The sequence below is a fragment of the Carassius auratus genome, chromosome 35 (genome assembly GCF_003368295.1).
Source record: "Carassius auratus strain Wakin chromosome 35, ASM336829v1, whole genome shotgun sequence".
Classification (NCBI taxonomy): Eukaryota; Metazoa; Chordata; class Actinopteri; order Cypriniformes; family Cyprinidae; genus Carassius; species Carassius auratus.
In genome coordinates this window covers 17,127,686-17,147,095 of record NC_039277.1, presented here as the reverse complement: position 1 = coordinate 17,147,095, position 19,410 = coordinate 17,127,686, and the positions used below count along the sequence as shown (strand labels likewise).

The window sequence follows — 19,410 nt, the reverse complement described above, 5'->3', positions numbered from 1 at the left end:
CACACAGCGTCTAGGACAGGTGGCCTGAGACGAGGCAGACGCTGACACAGACAGACATGTGTGAGACAGGAGAAGGAAGCCAAAGCGACAGACGAGTCGGACGAGAAGACTGAGCGAGAGAGAACAGAGAGGAACAAGGAGGTAAATACCAGAGCAGGAGAAGGGACGTTTCCTTTGGGACTGGTGACTATGCTGTTTTTCACACTGTTTGACTGTGGCTGTGCAGAACACAAAACAGTGTTAAAGGATGTCAGCGGGTGTTTCAGGGCGAGAGAAGAGAGAAATACAGAGAGAGAGCAGCTGACAACGTGTTTGGCAGTGAGAGAGCACCATTTCTCATCTGAACACACAACAGTTCAAAATTATGAAGCAATAAAACAATAAATAAGACATTTTAACAAAATAAGGCTTCTAGTTGGGAGCGTTCAAATTATTTGCCATTTTGCCAAATATTTCATGACAATTTAGCAACTATCCCCGAAAATTTCTGATTAACATGATGCATCTGGATGTTTTCCATTTTAATATTTGCAATTTTTTAAATAATTTATGTATTAATTTAATAATCAATTAACAGATTAGAAAGATTAGAAGACAGACCAAAAGATAGATTAAACAATATATAGACTTTTTAAAAATAATTTATAATTAATATAATTTTAAATATGGTTAAGAAACTGATTCATTCATTATTAATTTGAATAATAAACCGATAGAACAATAGATGGAACGACAGACCAACAGGATACCTTAGTTTCTGTTTTTGTACTTTCCCATAATTTTCAATTCAATTTCAATTTCATTTTGTGATTATCATTAGATTATCATCAAAAATGATATGATGTAAAAAAAATAATTACTAATGTGTACAGATACTTTATTTATATTGCACTGCATTACAGTATTGATAAATTGTTTTTAAATTTCTTAAGACAATATAACTTTTTGTGTGTGTGTGTGTGTGTGTGTGTGTGTGTGGCCCCGACAATATTTTAACAAACTGTGTGAAGTTCACTCTTTTAACATAAAATAATTATTTATTGCATTGCACTGCTGGAAAATCCACTTAAACCAAGTGTCTGAAAGCTGGTTTCACATGGTTTCTAAGTGGTCCAAGCTGCTCATTTGCTCATCCAAATGCTTACAACAAAGTTGACTTGGCAAACTGTGTTCATAAAGCTAGTAGATCAGCCTGGACCTGCAAATAAAACCAGCATTTCCATCTTAAAATGCTGTTTCCCCCCCAGCAGGCAGAATAAAAGGAAACAAAATAAAAATGCAAACAGAAGTAACCAAACAGTTCAGAAAACCTGTTTTTTTTTTTTTAGAGAATGTTGCAGTAGGAAAGCACAACTAGAGGAGAGTCCTTCTGGATCTAGAATTGAGTTCATTCACAGACAACAGCAGACAGACACACAGACACAAGGAAGCAACAACGAAAAGACCCACACTAAAGACTTCTGCACCACAGTCTAAAACCAACACAACAACAGTCAACACTGACTCGCTACAACCCTACAATAACGTCAACCCAAAAACACTCCGACCCTCGCCTGCGTCTGAGGAGTCATTTAGTGCCATCTGACCCTTTAAATCAACCGCTCGACATTTGAGCAAGAGAAGAATCAATACAGATCATTACAGAGGAAGACTGGATTTATGCATTAAAGGACATAAAAGCCCAACAGGGTGAGCAAATGCACGAATGGATAAACAAGAGTGCGATGAGAAGGGGACGGAGGGATAAAGAGATTAGAAATGAATATCATTCTCACCATGTACTGAACGGTGGAGCTGGACTTCCGTTTCTGGGTGGAAAGGGGGCGATGGAGGGATGGGATGAGAGAGTTACAATACATGTTATGATGAACATTAAACACAGAATGGCACAGATGTATGAGAGGCAGGAAGGTTGAGAGAAGGAGCGCGTGTGGGTTTTTGGCAAGAAAGTGAGTTCGTCTGGAGGATAAAGGAGTTTTGATGTGGTTTAATTTCCAGAACAGTCCTTAAGTCCTGACAGATAGATAGATAAATAGATGCTAGATTAATTTCTTTAAATTACAATTCAGTAAATCCTCTTCCTGTCATTCCATTTCTACTTCCTGTCCCTTTATTCATCTGTTGTTTCTTTCGCCCTGAGCATGTGTTTGTATGTGTCTGTAAGAGTTAAATCACACTTATCCAGGCATCCCCTCACAATTCCTCCTGCTGTGATGCTCTTCATCACACTCCAGCACGAAAGGCAGGAGAGAGAGAATACCAGATTGTGGAAAAAAGCGGGAAACATCAGAATGAAGGAGTGTGGCGAGCCAGTTGCTAAGCAATGAGTGAGGCACAGTGGAAGTGTCTATTTCCGTCTCTTGGCTCCCTGGGTTCAAACCGCCAGCTATTTTTGGAGCGAGAGCTACATTCTCTCCCGCCGCTGCACTCACACTCGGGATCGGGATGATGTAGTAGATCCAGGAGCGAGGCGTGGGTGGAGGAATCATGGAATGATTGGCGATGAGAGACAGAAAGTGTCTCATTAGTGCGGCTGACAATCACAGGGCCGATGAAACATCACACCTGCCCGAGCGGCTAATGAGAGTGGCAGAAAAAATGAACGATTCCCACCACAGGTGCAGTTCTGAGTGAACTTGTGGAGGAGATCCTCTCAGCGGCTAACAGGAAGTGAACTCAGCTGAGGAAGAGAACACAGTCTGACTGAAATGCTGATGTGGGCGGCGTGCATGCTGATTCAGACTCAACCGCAGTCAGATACGGAGAGAAGAGACAATATGAATGCATATTGGTCACTACACTACTGGTCAAAACTCTGGGGTCAATAAAACATTTTTTTCTTTTTTTAAAGAAATACATACTTCTACTCAGCAGAAAGGCACTAAACTGATCAAAAGTGACAGTAATGCATTTATAATGTTACAAAATATTTATATTTCAAATAAATTATTTCAGTTAGTGGCCAAGGCAACATTTTAAATTTGAATTCAGTTTAAATTGATGTATTAAAATAAACTGGAACAATTATTATTAATAAATAAAAATTATGTGGGTGTGTTTGTGTGTGCATGTATATATATATATATATATATATATATATATATATATATAAAACAAAAAATTACAAAAATGCAACAAAATTACAACAATTTTCACAAAAATTAAAACGGAAAATAAAAACATAATTCAAAATATTAATAAAAAACTATAATAGTATCTCAATGGTACTTAACATATTCATAGGAGATGTTTTTCAAAAACATTAAACATCAAACACCCCAAACTTCTGAAAATTAGTGTATATGCCAATATCAGTGTTTTTGTGCAGTTCTATACTGGAAGCATAATATATCAGATTTGTTCAATATTTCTATGATGGTACAAAAGTACTAAAACTTCTACTCTACATATAACGTGTTCATTTCTGACATCTAGTCTAAAGAGACAGTGCACCTAAACATTTTAATAGACAGCTAGAAAGAAAAGGGTGTGAAGCGAGAGCACTCTATGTACAAATTTAAAGCATTGTCTTTGACTTGAAAACATCCTCATTTATTCAGGAGTTAATGTTAGAAACGCAACATCAGTCGCAGGATTTTCCTTGGAGTGCTTTTTAGCGTCGATCTCATGAAAAACCTGCACGCTAAAAGATTACTTAACGTATGATTAATACTCAGAGTGGAGGGGATTATTCTCTAGATTAGACTCCATATCCAATCCCTAATAGAGAGCAGTCACAGTTTCATTTCTAACTCTGCGGTGCAACAGAGGTGAAAGCCGACCTTTTTACTCTGTCTGAGAGGATTATGCGTTATCAGAACAAATGAACCTGCAAGTGCACTCTCTCTAACAGCTCATTACGGGTCGGAGGTCAACATCTGTGCGCTTTCACCTGATGCTGCGTGGTGCACACCGGGCGAAACTGACTGGAATGCTCTGAATGCAATGACTGAGGCACTATGGGTAAACTATATAGAGATAATAATCAGATAAAGATGCAGATCAGAAATTAAAGAAAGATCAAGGTTGAGCGCAGAAGTAGGGCTGGCCGGTATGACGCAGTATGGGTGAACTAGTAAAGATTTTGCTAAACTGTGGTGCAATTTGTTAAAAATCTGACGTGTGTAGTTGTTAAAGGTTGCAACCAGAGATTTTATTGTTTCAAGCTAGTTTCAGTTTTGAATGTGAAAAACAAATGCCTTGGCATGAAAAACATGAAGTGCTGAAGTTACTAAAACGTAAACTGAAATAAAACTAAAATAGAAGCAAAAATATTTTTTTAAGAAAAAGTAATATTGAATAAAAATTAGAAATTAAACGTAATTGTAAATTTCTAAAACTAAAACAAAAAAATAAACTAAACATAACTGAAACATCAGAAAACTATTAAATGACAATTTGAAAATTAAAAATAAGTGAAAGTACTAAAGTGTAAAAAATGCTAAATATAAATATTTAGAAAAGACAAAAACAAATGAATGACAAAAGCACATAAAATTACAAAAATTCTAACTAAAATATAAAAATTATAAATTAAAATAAATACTATGATAGTTTATACATTTAAAATAAATATAAAATGTAATTCAACATTTATAAATGCAATGATAGACTATAAATTAAAATAAAATAACACTGGTTGCAGCATCACAAATAGTCACAGTTGCTCCTATAAAGGTTATTTTACACCATGTATGGCTCATCCAATCATATTTACATGCATTACTGGTTTAAACGGTTTCATAATCTTTAAAAAAAAACTACATTGAGTTGCAAAAAACTAAATGAGATTCCTTGTACACCATTTTATTCACGGAATACTCCAAAAATAGGTTTTAGTATGTAGTAATATAATACATAAAACATTTTTGGATTGAATTTCGGAGAAAAATGGCTATACTGTGATATGTCATATTATGAAATAAGATTAATATACCACACACCACCAGCTTACTTAGTGAACACCCAATGAATCTAATCTCACAGAATAGACACACTGCTAGAAAGGACAGAACATGGAGACAAATAACACAAACACACAAATCTGCTGCAGATCAGACACAGTGGACGCCAGAACTTCCAACAATTAAAGGACAAGAAACATTCAGGAATCCCTCCTCTATTGGAAACTCCTCTATTGGCTTTGCGAATGTGAACAGAAAGAGAAAAAGGTATGAGAAAGGGAAGAAGAAAAAGGAATGAGAAAGTCTTACCTTGACATCGGCCTTCCTGTTGAGCAGGCTCTTGGCTGCTGTAGACGGGGAGAGAGAAAACGCAAACATCAGCATGCTTTGACAGGAGCAACAGTCAACATTAATGAAGCACTAATGGTGCTCGGCCAAACATGTCACATAACCGTCCGAGCCAGCTGGGGACATCCCTCCCGCCCCACATCTAGAGGATTACATCCATCTAAAACACTACATGCGGAGTGTATGTCCGCACACGCATCACCACAGGAGCGTGCCGTGTTTTGGTGTATGCACGGTGCGGCCCACACAGAAATCTGCTAGAATTAATCACAAACTTTGATCGAAACTTCCCGTCCAGGAGTGAGGGGTTAGAGACTGTCATGCACACGCGATGCTGGTGCACATGCAGAAGAGTGCAAACACACACACACACACACACACACACACACACAGTTACTTAGCTAAATTAAGATATAGCATAGACTTCTGTTGTTTTTATAGAATGCAAATTAATAGCTAATAAATATCCATAAAACAAGGTCAATTTAGATATAAGATCATTTAGTTTTTTCTTTGTTTTAAGCATTAATCAAACAAAATTACATGTGTTTTATGCTATAATAAACAAAATAAAAATGTAAATGTATGGAAACAGGTATTCATGTATATAATAGTTATAGAATATTTAAGTTTCTTTTATTTTATTTTCAAGACAAAAATAATGATACTTTTTTATACATTTAAAACTAGTGTTAAACTAACCGTAACCCTAATTTTGTCCTTAAAATAAACTCCCCCCTCCCCATTTTTTGGATTAAAAAACATTTACACAATTATTGCAGTATACTATTTTATTTGAAAATATATTTTAATAAGTTTTTAAATTATTTCAATGATTAAGATAGAACAGACTTCTATTATCTTTATATAAAGCTAATTCATAACTAGTAAATATCCATAAAACAAATAAATTTACTTAAAAAGTCAAATTGCATTAGTTAAACAATTTGATTTCTTTCCTTTGTTTTTAAGCATAAACCTAGCAAAATGACCTGGGCTCTATGCTCAAATTAAGATCAAAATATATAATACAATATTTACAATAAATGTTTATTTTAACTTAATTTAATGCATCCTTGTTTAAAGTATTATTAAAAAAAAAACGGACCACAAACATTTTTACGGCTATCTATAAATAATTTGTATTACCTCCCAAAGGCAGGCTGTGTCAGATTTAGTTAACTTCTATCCTAAAGTACAGCTAAATAAAGCCACAAACACACGCACGCTGCAGTTAAAGCATGATACGTTCAGATATTTGGTTCATGGGGCGACAAGGACCTGCAAGTTCCTTGCCACAAAATAAAATGTTAATGTTTGTCAAAGTGAATAAAGACAATTTCTCATCACTAAAATGACATCGAATGAAATGAAGCCTGCAAATCCTATATGAACTTTAAATCTTCTCTGCCATGCCAACACAGAAATACATTTTCTTAGCATTTCTATGACTCTAAAGTACCCTGACTTTATTAATCCGTGCAGATAAGGGGAAGGTGCTGTGTGAAGGGAGGGTTGAGAAAGAGAGAAAGAGACAGAATCTTACCTTGACACAAAGGTTAGAGGCAGAGAAGAATGGAGAGAAGGAGAGATTAAGAAAGAATAGATTAAGAGAGAGAGAGAGAGAGAGAGAGAGAGAGAGAGAGAGAGAGAGAGATCAACACAGGTTCATCTGGAGCGTGTTTGTCTGGATGAGGGCAGGGGGTTCAAATGTGGGCTTCTTAACTGATGTATAACAAAAGGTTTATGTTCCCTCTTTGGTTTTATTTTTCAAATCCTCATCTTGTGCCGTTTTCAAGCCCTTTGCTCCATGACACAATTGTAGTGACACCTAGAGGTCACCTAAAACACCTGAGACACGTACACAAAACACTGCAAAGGTGCAGAGGAAGTCATCTGTGGGGAATAATAAAAATAAAGTATCTACAAAACTTTCTGAAAAATTCTGACCGCTAGGAATTCATTTAAAATTGTGAAGCAGTGCACTATGGGTAAACATTGGTGTGTTATAATCATTATCAAACTAAATCCTACACAAGTATAAATAGACTAGACTAGTTTTGAAATGAAATATTGAAATATTGGAAGCTATATTTATTTTAATGTCCGTGGATCATGCTTAAAGCATGCTGTTGATTGTTGACCCTCAATGTAAAGAATTGGTTACAAAATGTGGTTACAGAAAATAAAGGTGTAGTTCACCCCAAAATCGCCCTCATGTTGTTCCAAACCTGTAAGCATTTCCTTATTCTGTTTAACACAAAAGATGATATTTTGAAGAATGTTGGTGACTGGATTCAGTCCCGAAACAGGTTCAGGTCCCATTGACTTCCATTGTATGGACAAAAAAATACTATGGAGGTCAATGGGATACAAAACTTTTATGCTCCACAGAAGCAAGAGTCATACAGTTTTGGAACGACATGGGAGTGAGTAAAGGATGACAGAATTTCATTTTTGAATGGACTACTTAGAAAATAATCTGCTAATAATATTCCTTTAATCATCACTGAAAACCTGCTGCATGGATGCTGGAATCAGCCAAGAGTTAAAATACCAGATCTCTGCAAACAATCCTAGAATTTAGTGCTGAAAGGACATTGAACCCCCTTTCCTGAACACACAGGTTTAAGACATGCACTCGGATCGGCTCGGAAAACATCAGGCTTCTCCTGCGTCAGGAGACATGCGTGCGCTCTCGTGCAATGTTCAGTCATCAGCAGGCACGCAAGAGAAAGAGAGAGAAACCTACAATTAAGAGATCGGACACAAAAGAAGAAGAAAGAGGCAGAACACTGAAGGATGGATGGATGGATGGAGCAAGCGGAGATGTAGAGGAGAGAGAAAGTGAGTGCAAATAGAAAGAAGAAGAGATAGAAGGAGAGAGAGAATAAAGGGACCCTGTTGGAAAATCCACCTAAAACCAGCTGCTTTGAATCTGATGGGCCGTGTGCTGTGCTATTTATGTTCAGGAAGCATCGATTTTAGATTTACCTGGACATGAACATCACATTACAACAAACTGAACTGCTGCAGATGGTGTTTTTCGATCTAAATCTGTGGTCACACATGACTTTGTGCTCCATTCACTTCTATTTATATCCACGCGAGTCGAGAAACGCTGAAAGACTTCTGCAGATAATCATCATAGAGAGACTATATTGACCTAGGCTTGACATTAAATGACATCTGCTTGTTTATATGTTTGGTGAGGCCTGGTTCTGATCTGGTAGATGATTATGGTCAAGCTGGTTAGAGCTGGTAACCGCTTTAGAACGGCAGGATGCCAGTGACCACATCTGAAATCCCCCAGCTTGACTGCCTTAAAATGATATGACCTGTATTTTCAGCAGGAGAGATGATTCTGTGGGGTGTTTTCACACTGATCATGATTTGCATCAACAAACTGACGAGAAGTCATTTATTTATTTTTAGATTTGCCGGTTTCAGTAGAAACTACTTGCGATGTGATCTGCCCATGTTTAGTGATGAAAAAGCAATTTTTACTTAATGCAAATAAGAGTAACAACTTCCAATAGAAGTGAGTAATTCCACCATTTATGATACAGTAATATTGTGAAATACTTTTTACAGTTTAAATTACCCGTTTCTTTTTTAATATATTGTTAAATGCAATTTATTTCTGTGATCAAAGCTGAATTTTCAGCATCATTCCTCCAGTCTTCAGTGTCACATTATCTTCAGAAATCATTCTGATATACTGATTTGCTGCTCAAGAAACATGTCATATTATTAACAATGTTGAAAACTGAATCAGAATGAGCTGTTGTTCTGCTTCACATTTTTGTGGAAACCACAACACAGTTCTTTTTCAGGATTCTTTGGTGATTATTAAGTTCAAAAGAACAGTATTTATTTGAAAGAAATCTTCTGTAACATTATAAATGTATTTATGTTTGATCTATTTAAAGCATCCTAGATTGAATAAAAGTATTACAAAAATATTATACAAAATATGGTAGCATATATCCAAGGCATGCTTTTTATCAACCCTAGAAATTAAACCCATGCACAGCTGTTCTAATACAAAGCATCAAAAAACTGCATTTTAAATCAGTTTGTTTAATGCATTAATAATCATTGACTTTGTTCTTGGATTATGCACTTCTGCAATTACAACACTTTCCTATCCAGAATTCAAATTTTCAGCATGCACAGGAAATAAAACCTGATCCATTTATGATCAGATAATAACAAACTACAGCTGGTTACACAGCCCTAGGCAGTTCGAATGGCTCCACAATCAACAATACGGATACACAAGGTTACGAGCAGAGATGCATATCACAGCCAGTGTGACAGAGCTTAATGAAAACAACAAGAGAGAGAGAGAGATCAAGAGGAAAAAGAGAGCTAGAAATAAAGAGGAAAGAGAGATCTAACGGCCATTCCTAAAGTCAGCCAGCGGCGTCTGCAGTGCTGAACACGAGACCGCTGTAACCGTGTCATGCTCCAAGCTCCATGCTGAATATGAATCATGATAAGCAGAAAATGAAGCAGAGAGGATGGATGGATGGATAGATGGAGGATGGGTTGAGACGTCAGGGAAGAGGGCTACCTTGTTCCACCAGACTGGTGGTGGTACCGGCTGCAGAGACGCTGGCGGGTGCCGTGGTCTGCCTGCCCACTGCCAGACACACACACACACACACACACACATATGCCCATCATGCCACAGACTACTGGTTCTCAACTGGTTTTGCCAACACAACATCAAAATTGTTTAGAGCACAAAAATGTCCAGAAAACATCTATGGCCTATTTCATCCAGCCGGTTTCACACCGTGACCTAACCAGACACGACATGACACCGCGATTAATGATAAAAGCCATCTTTTCCATGTTTTTGTCCTACCCAGGCGCTGGAACAACAGCACACACAAACTATGACGATAATTATCTCAGGTACTGATTATGTGCTTTATTTAATATTAAAAGTGTGATTTTGAATATCATTTTGCATGATCTTTAAAGCCATACTAAAAGCAACAATGGTAATTTACCTCAGATCTTGACAATAAATTAACGAACAAAGAAAATTAAACCTGTGAACTCAAAGTAAACCAACAAGTGTTTTCCATGGCAAACACTGTATCAGTCACTCAGTATCAATTTTTAATGATGCTAGATGTTAATATTTATAAATTTATTGTATCCATTTCACCGTGAGAGCAGTGCACTTGCAGAGAGATGAAGCCACTTGATTTCTTGATGCATCGATTACAATCCTGCTGATGTATATGAATCAGTCTTGAAACATGGATTTTTTTTAACCACACACACACACACACACACACACACACATTTTCTTTCCACTGTCTTCTCATACCTTTTAGCAGCTGTGATGTTAACCCTGCCTTCTAAATGTGTTTAACTTTATCATATTTTTCAAGGATCTCTTTAATCTTCAGCAGAGGAATGAAATGTGCTGACTCTCTCATGAGAAATGAATAGAAACTAAGGCTCTCCACATTTCGTGTGATTGGCTGCCCACCGCTGATGTCACACTTTAATGTGCACAAGCTCTAGAGTTAATCATGAACTCTGAATTAACCTCTTCGTTGACAAAGAATATTTTTGGTGAACCTGCTAAACTGATACACAACCGGTCATGTTGACTAATTTGTCAACCTGTCCGATATTACCCTCTTCCAAGTGACATGAATTTTTAACCAAAATAGCGCAAACCTTTTTACATGACATTACATTTTAGGTCACGGACCACCAGTTGAGAACCACTGCTGCAGACATTGAGAGAGAAACCAAAGGACAGAGCAGTCTGTTAGCATGGAGAGAGTTAGCCGGAAACACAAGCCGCTGTCTGCAACCAGAGAGGGATCTTGAGAGTCCATTACAGTAGGTGGTGTAATCATATAATAAGGTTTCTCCTGTCACTCTGGAATAAAGAAAAGGCTCATTTTCTTGTCGAGCTCTCCTCGGGGAGCCACTCTCTCCTATCAGCAGGAAACACACCACTTTCGCTAGCACCAATCTACACTATTGCAAAACAGAGCAAAGCATTTATTTGGGGGTTGGGGTTTTGATGTTGTGAGGAGGCAGTAGAAATACAGAAGGGAAAGAAAAATGATAGAATAGGTTATCGAGAGGACAAACAGAAAAAAAAAACACTTATCACACATTAAAGGGCTATATTCCTTTACTTGTTCCTCTTAAATTAAAAAAAAAAGGTCAATCTGCAAAAACATTCACCTGCATTTACTCTATTCATATACAGCACAAACAATATACTCAGATTCATGAATAAATGTCTCATTAAAATATAGGTTTGAATCAGTCTAACGAGCTGTATTCATCAGAGCCATTACTAAAATAACAAAAGTATCTTACTAAATAGATGTTTATATTATGTGTAGTTAAAGATGTTCAAAACTGTACCGAGGTATATTTGTTGACTATAACTGCCTTAATAATAGAACGTGGCAATTTCATAGTAAAAGAAAAAAAGAAAACATGTTTATTAATCACCTTTAATTAATATTTTAAGTTAAAGAATATAATCTAATATATTTGAAACTATATTTATATATGATTTATAAATAATAAATATAAAATTATATTATATATATCTTTATAATATATTTAATTTTTTATAAATATATCAAAATATGTTTTATGTATATTATAGTATAAAACTCTATTATTTTTATATTATACAAATATAAAAATAATAGAAAATATATATTGAATTTGAAAGGAATTTTTTTTAAATAATTTAATTCAAATGATTTCTATTTAAAAAGCCAATACAAATATATTGTTCTGTTTTTTTTAACCATAGTCAGTTCCTATCCTAAATGTTTTCTACCATGAAATAGTCAAGGCAGTGTGTTCAAAATAATAAATATGCAGAAATGAAGAAATTATTACATTGAGAAATTTTAAATGTCAATTCTTTTAACTTGAATGGGGCAGTGTAGAAGAGGGTATTAGTCATGGAAAATGTAATTACTGTTTAAAGTGCAATAAATCTTGATTAAATTGAACAGAACTTCAAAAAGAACAAAGAAAATGTCCCTTTTAAAGAATAAGGGAATGACATCCGAGGGCAAGTGTGTGGAGTGACGCTCAGACACTCCCACGCCTCCTCTACCACTGAGTCACCCGCGGGACGAGGTAATTACAGTAATGAGAGCAGAGAGAGCATCTAAAACACTCCTCAAACAGGAACACTGTTGCTTCCACCCACCAGCCTGCTGTAGAAGTGCGAGCGAGTGAGAGCGTGTGTGTGTGTGTGTGTGTGAGAGAGCAGATGCTTCATCACAGCAGAAATACATCACATATTATTATAAACACCAGTTCTTTCACGTGGTGTTTGACACAGGTGCAAGCATCCAGAATTCTTTCCCTCCAGACAAGCCGTGTGTGACCCGCTGCTCACAAACACCACACACTTCCTACAGAACCGCTCGTGTCTGAATCAGTCTGTCAGGACACTTTGAAAGTCCAGCTGCTCTAAAAAACAAACCTTCGGATAAGAAATAGCGTATAGATCCCTTAGCTGTGAGATTTCTTGTCTGATGCTTCAAAGCAAAAAGCTGAATTTATTAATAGAATGAATATTTAGCTTTGAGATCACTTAGAGGGAGAGTTCACCCAAAAATGACAACCCGGTCAGCATTTGCTCAGCTTCATGTTGTTCCAAACCATATGATTTTCTTTCCTATCGTCAAACACAAAAGATGTGAAGCAGGATGCTGAAGCTGCTCTTTTTTACAAAAGTGAACGGTGACCATCTGTCAAGGCCCAGTAACAGGACAATAAAAGCACCACAACAGCAGTGCATTTGAGTTATGCACTATATTCCAAGTCTTTTGAATTCATATAATAGGAAAAAAAAGCTTTTACTGTCACATAAAGCTATTGTTTGGCTTTAAAAGTTGTATGGACTAATTTAATGGAGTTTTGTAATCAGTAACCATTCACTTGCATTTTATGGAAATTGCATCAATATATGGAAGAAAAAGAATCATACTGGTTCGGTATGACATGATAGTGAGCAAATGATCTAAATTTTAATTTTTGGGTGAACTCGGAGTCAGTGTTGTTGACTAAAACTATATATATAAAAAAAATCAGTAATTAAAATAAAACTAAAAAAAAAAAAAGAGGCAAATATCAGACAAAAAAAAAATCTTAAAACTTAAACTTGAAAATTTTAATTATAGTGCCTTGTCAAATAACTGAAATAAAAAAAAAGCTTAAATATAATAATAGAAATAAAAACAAAAATCTATAAATATGACAAAAGCACAAAATTGCTAAATTATAAAACAATATTAAAAATGATTAAAATATAATCTAAAATTAAGAACATAAAAATAAATGCTATAATATTTTAATAGTATATAAATAATACTAAAATATCACTGTTAAGAGTTTGTGTTGATGCTTTTAGAATAAAAGATTCATTTAATGATTGGTGGTTTTGATTACTCTAGAAGTCAATCAGTTCAGCATATCTTCAGTTTTTCTTTCAAGACAGTGTCTATGCAAAGAGATGTGAACTTACCAGAGAAATTGCGCGACACCAGCATGGTGGTCAATATCGCACCCTATACGCAAGAAAAAGATGGTAACGTGAACAGAGGCATCAAGCGGTGGGTTTCAGACATATACAGATGAAACTTCTCAGACCTTGAGTTTCCTTCTCGCGTTGAACTTCTTCAGGCACTCGACTGTTTCCTGTCTGTGCATCATGGACGCCACAGTGGAGCGTTGCTGCAGGAAAGAGAGCAATCAAATTATTAATAGTATAGTGTAGTTGTGTCTTAAAGTCAATATGAATCTGAATCCGAAGTGTGTGTAATCAGGTGTATGTTGGTATTTTGGGCTGGTAATACTCACGCAGACCCATGGGTGTTTCAGAGCCTCCTGGGCAGTGATTCTCTTGGCTGGATTGATGGTCAGCATCTGATTGATCAGGTTTTTGGCCTCAGGGGTGACCGTGTCCCACTCTGGCGAAGGGAACTACAGGGGAACATGGGAACAGGGTTATATTTTGATTCCAGTTGTACTGTATGAGTGAAATGACAAGGGGACTCACGTCATAAGCCCCGGCTTTGATCTGCTGGTAGAGTTTGTGTTGGTCTTCATCCCAAAACGGAGGATATCCCACCAGCAGAATATACAGGATGACTCCTGCAATCACATCATAGACGTCTCACTTCTAACAGACTCTATGCTGATCTTTGTGTGTCTAAAGCAGACATTTAGTCACACATTAAATCATCCTTAAATGTAATAAGAAACAGACTGTATGCATTCTATAAAGAAGCATATGCATACACAAACACAAAATGCTATTATATAACTTTTTGTAACTTAACCAATGTTATCAAACAGCTACAATTTCAATAATGTCCAAGTTTATTCCTTTATAGACTTTATCTAATATAATTCCCACATTTTATAATTCATAATATAATATACATTTATTTTAATAAACAACATAAAAATAATATAAATATATATATATATATATAAACAAATATCAATTGTATCGTTTAATTTTGTAGAGAAACATAATATTAATATGAACTAAAATGGCAAAAGTTATCAAAACAGCTGAAATTGATTAACACTTGAATTGAACTCTAATTTGTAAATAAATCATTGTTTTGAGCGTTTTTTTTGTAATAACTTATACACAAAATACACAGCCGTTCAAAAGTCTGGGGTCGGTGCATTTTTTTCCTCTTTCTTTCTTGATTTGTTAAATTGCTAAAAGTGACAGTAAAGACTTATATTGTTAGAAAAGACTTTGATTTTAAATGAATTTTTTACAAGTTTCAAAAAAATATTAAGCAGCAACATTGTTTCCAACATTGAGAATTAATCAGCATATTAGAATGATTTCTGAAGGCTCATGTGACACTGAAGACTTGAGAATGTGAGACGTCTTCTGTGTGTAATGTTGTGCCACAGATCCAGTAATCTGTGTATTTATTAGATTATAGATTTTTATGCACCCAAAGGATCGCACTCAATTTCGTTGCACTTGTACAATGACAATAAAGGCATTTATTCATTGAGTAATGATGCTGAAAATTCAGCTTTGCATCACAGGAATAAATAATATTAAAAAAATTTAAATAAAAGTTTTATGTTTAGTTTATAAGGCAATAATATTTGACAATATTAATGCATATTATATATAAATATATATATATATATATATATATATATATATATATATATATATATATATATATATATATATATATATATATATATATATATATATATGGGGTGTAACGATACGCGTATTCGTATTGAACCGTTCGGTACGAGGCTTTCGGTTCGGTACGCGGTACGCACTATGTACCGAACGGTTCGTTGGACTAATTAATTATATTTGGAAAAAAAAAATTGTGAAATATAATATGCGTTCAACAAGGTAGCCAAATAACCCAAACGACGTAACAAGCAACGCCCCTGACACCCCCAAAGAAGAAAAAAAAACACCAGCTTATATGTTGATGTTAGGCTACTCAGTCAGGCGCTCGCTCACTCAGCACATGCTGAAGGCTCGTTTCAAAAATTGCTAATGCGTTTAAAAGACCAGAAATAGAAAATCCTATATATTAATGTAATTGAGCCCCGTTACAATATTCCTTCACGAGCCCATTTCAGCCAGACCGTAATTCCTGCTTTGTTCCAAAAAACAGAACCAATTGAGTAAAAACACTCAATATAAAGAGTTATAGAGTTCCATATAAAAAGTTAAATCTTTGTATTTGTTCATAACTACTACAACAATATAACATTTTTTTTTTTATAAGCTGTAGCTGTTTTTGTTTATACAGTATGCTGCTAAGAAAACACCATAGAAGATGGGTAAAGAATAGCTCCATCATTGTTCAATGTAAAAAATAAAAAAAACATACTTTGTTAGTTTTAATAAATAAAACATTTTTTAAAAATCAAGGAAATTTATCTGCCAATTTTTTCTTTTTGCTGTATCTAAAACGTACCGAACCGTACCGTGACACCAGTGAATCGTATCGAACCGAACCATGAATTTTGTGAACCGTTACACCCCTAATATATATATATATATATATATATATATATATATATATATATATATATATATATATATATATATATATATATATATATTATAGTATATACATTAAAGGAGTATGTTAATTAATCTTTAAAAAAAAACTAATACTATAAATGTAAATTCTTTGTAATAACTCAGCATTTGTGAATCATCTGACTTCAAAACAGAAATTAGTTTGGAGATTAAAACTGCCAGGTGGGTTCAAGATCGTTACTTAAAGTAACTAAAGTTTAAATTAACTAAACATTTATTTTGTGACAACAAACGTAAAATGGCAAACAATTTGAGTGTTGCATTTTGAGAATGACTCATAAGAATCCATGAACTGGTTGACTGATAAACAAACAACCCTGATGAAGCGTCAAAATTAATCAGAATTTCCAACCCCAGATAAAAAAAAACCCATCCCACCTATTGACCTGCAAAGTAATTAAACCGCTCAACTAGTGATAGTCTAGAGAAAGTGGATGTGAAACACGACGGTGGTGGCTGAACCGGTGAAAGCGCTGTTAGGTAACAGCCTCTTGAAACAGAAGAGCTCTCCACATCTGAGAGCTGATGTGTCTGAATATGTGCAAGAGATAGCGAGAGAGAAAGAAGATCCAAATAGATGCAAAGACTCTATTGGGAGGGAGCGTGTGACTCACCACAGGCCCAAATGTCCACAGGTTTCCCATAAGCCTCCTTTCGTAGCACTTCTGGGGAGAGGTAACCTGGCGTCCCAGCGAACCCTGCATGGGAATGCAAAAATACACATCCAAAAACTCAAAATCCAGGCTCTTTCCAACACATCAGTGTTTGTATGTCAGAGAAAACCATTTGGTTGCCAGATTATGTGCTTGGAAACAGCTAAACTAAACAAATAAAGCTTCTGAAGAGTTTGAAGTGACCACGTACCAAACCAGGCCTGCTGTTCTCCCTGCACTTCAATGGCCAGGCCAAAGTCGGCCAACTTGACGGCAGCGTTCTTGCATTTACTGGCCAAGAGCAGGTTCTCCGGCTGAAGGGGAGATCAGGGGTGCACTCATATTACTGCTGAACCAAAATCTGATGCATGTTACCTTTAAACACTTAACAAATAACATACAATCACAGCTGCACACAAACAGAATCAGCTCCCGAAATATGAGCGGTGCTGACCAGCGCCATGTTCTGTTTGATTTCAACTCTAAAACATGTCTAATTCACAACTTCCTGTGATGTACTACTGCTTTCCATTTAAAATCACATGTTAGCTTGATATCTATGACTTTAGGTCATCCATAATGGTCCGGAAACAAAATTATGATGGTTAGCATTGCAGGTGTTCAATTGTCAAGAAAAATGGCTAATAACAACCAAAACACAGGTGATAAATGATGCGAAGGCATTGTTTCACAACCAGGTACATTACCGGTCAAAAGTTTGGAAACGGTAAGACTTATATTTCTTAAATACATCTCTTCTGCTCATCAAAGCTGCATTTATTTAATTAAAAATACAGAGGAAAAAAAAACGTAATCTTGCAAAATGTATTTACAATATAAAAAAATGTTTTTTATTTTAATATCCTTTCAAATAAAATGTATTTCTGTGATGCAAAGCTGAAATTCCATCAGCCATTACTCCAGTATAAAGTGTAGCATGATCCTTAAGAAATCATTCTAATATGCTGATTTATTATTAGAATTATCAATGTTGGAAACAGTTGTGCTGCCAAATATTATTTTAGAAACTGCAATACTTTTTTTAGGATTTTTTGATAATAAAAAGTTAAAATGAATGGCATTTATTAAAAATATAAATCTTTTCTAACAATATAAATATTTGCTATCACTTCTTAACAATTTAATAGACCCTTGCCGAATAAAAGAATATAAATTAACTCACCCCGAACTTTTGAACGATAGTGTAAATTGTTAGAAAAGATTTCTATTTTAAACAAATGCTCTTCTTTTGAACTTTTTATTCAAAGAATCCTGAAAAAAGTATCACCAATTCAAAAAAAAAAAAAAAAAAATTAAGCAGCAAAACCAGCACTGATGATAAATCAGCATATTAAAATGATTTCTGTAGGATCATGTGACACTGAAGACTGAAGTAATGCTGCTGAAAATTCTTTGCATCACAGAAATATATTTCTTAAAATTCATATGAATCTCCTGTAAAAAACATTAAAAATCATTCTGATCCCAAACTTTTGACCAGTAGTGAAGCTGGTAGTGGGACCAGTCTTGTTTTAATATTATATATGGTTTTATAGTTTTTATTAATATCTAATTTATAATTTTTTTAATTATTTTAATTTTGTATTTGTATATATTTATTTAAAAAAAAATTAAAATATTACTATTTTGTTTGTTTTTGTTTCTGCTATTATTTTTTAACTCAGTTTTGGTTGTTATTTATTTCCAATTTGAAATTTTTGTTCTTTAACTAAATGAAAATTATATATATTTTTTTTAAATCTAAAATTAATGTATTTAAATTAACAAAAATTTATAATAACTTAATTTTTAATGATAACCCTGGGTGGAACCATCTGGGGAGCTTCAGCACACTCTAAAGTGGGCAGCAAAATGGCTTAAAATAATTTAAAACAAGACAAAATCCATCTCTGAAATGAACTAAAACAGATAAAATCTTATTTCTTATTTGAATTTGTTCCTTCAAAAGTTACCACTATAATTTAAATGTTAAAAGAACCACGGCTCCTAAATTCCTGTGTATATGAGGGTTATAAAAATGTGATTTCTGGATCTGGAAAATTCTTGGAAATATTGGAATAATATATTAATATTTAAATATAGTTATGTCAAGACCTAAAATGATTTTGTGTGTAAAAACTGCTGAGAAAACATAAAAATATATACATTTTTAAATTTTAACAATAAATATTAAAGTAAAAAAAAAAAATCCTGTAATTACAAACAACTGGAAAAGTTATTTTAAGTGGACGATTTTAATTACTTATTTAACCATTTTTAAGAAAATAACTCTCCTAGATTGGGTAAATAAAAAAAAAAGCCAAAAACATAAAAACCATTTCAAAACAAGCAGCTTTGTAAT

At 34.6% G+C, this 19,410-nt stretch overlaps 1 protein-coding gene across 19 annotated transcripts in view; it reads right to left on the bottom strand.

The window, feature by feature from the left end:
* The window catches only part of LOC113054696 (calcium/calmodulin-dependent protein kinase type II subunit beta-like), a 59,538-nt gene that overhangs the window by 10,759 nt on the left and 29,369 nt on the right, over positions 1–19,410 (bottom strand). For 4 of the 19 annotated variants that reach the window (XM_026220401.1, XM_026220408.1, XM_026220399.1 and 1 more), the window contains exons 7-14: positions 17,260–17,362; positions 17,010–17,093; positions 14,338–14,432; positions 14,139–14,261; positions 13,929–14,012; positions 13,804–13,846; positions 5,214–5,251; positions 150–218 (exon numbers count right to left, since the gene is read on the bottom strand). In XM_026220401.1, coding sequence (XP_026076186.1) covers positions 150–218; positions 5,214–5,251; positions 13,804–13,846; positions 13,929–14,012; positions 14,139–14,261; positions 14,338–14,432; positions 17,010–17,093; positions 17,260–17,362 — 639 coding nt within the window. Of the gene's footprint in view, positions 1–149; positions 219–1,775; positions 1,809–5,213; positions 5,252–9,831; positions 9,901–13,803; positions 13,847–13,928; positions 14,013–14,138; positions 14,262–14,337; positions 14,433–17,009; positions 17,094–17,259; positions 17,363–19,410 lie in introns of all 19 variants that reach the window. The other 15 variants (XM_026220402.1, XM_026220400.1, XM_026220407.1 and 12 more) reach the window with 8 other exon arrangements.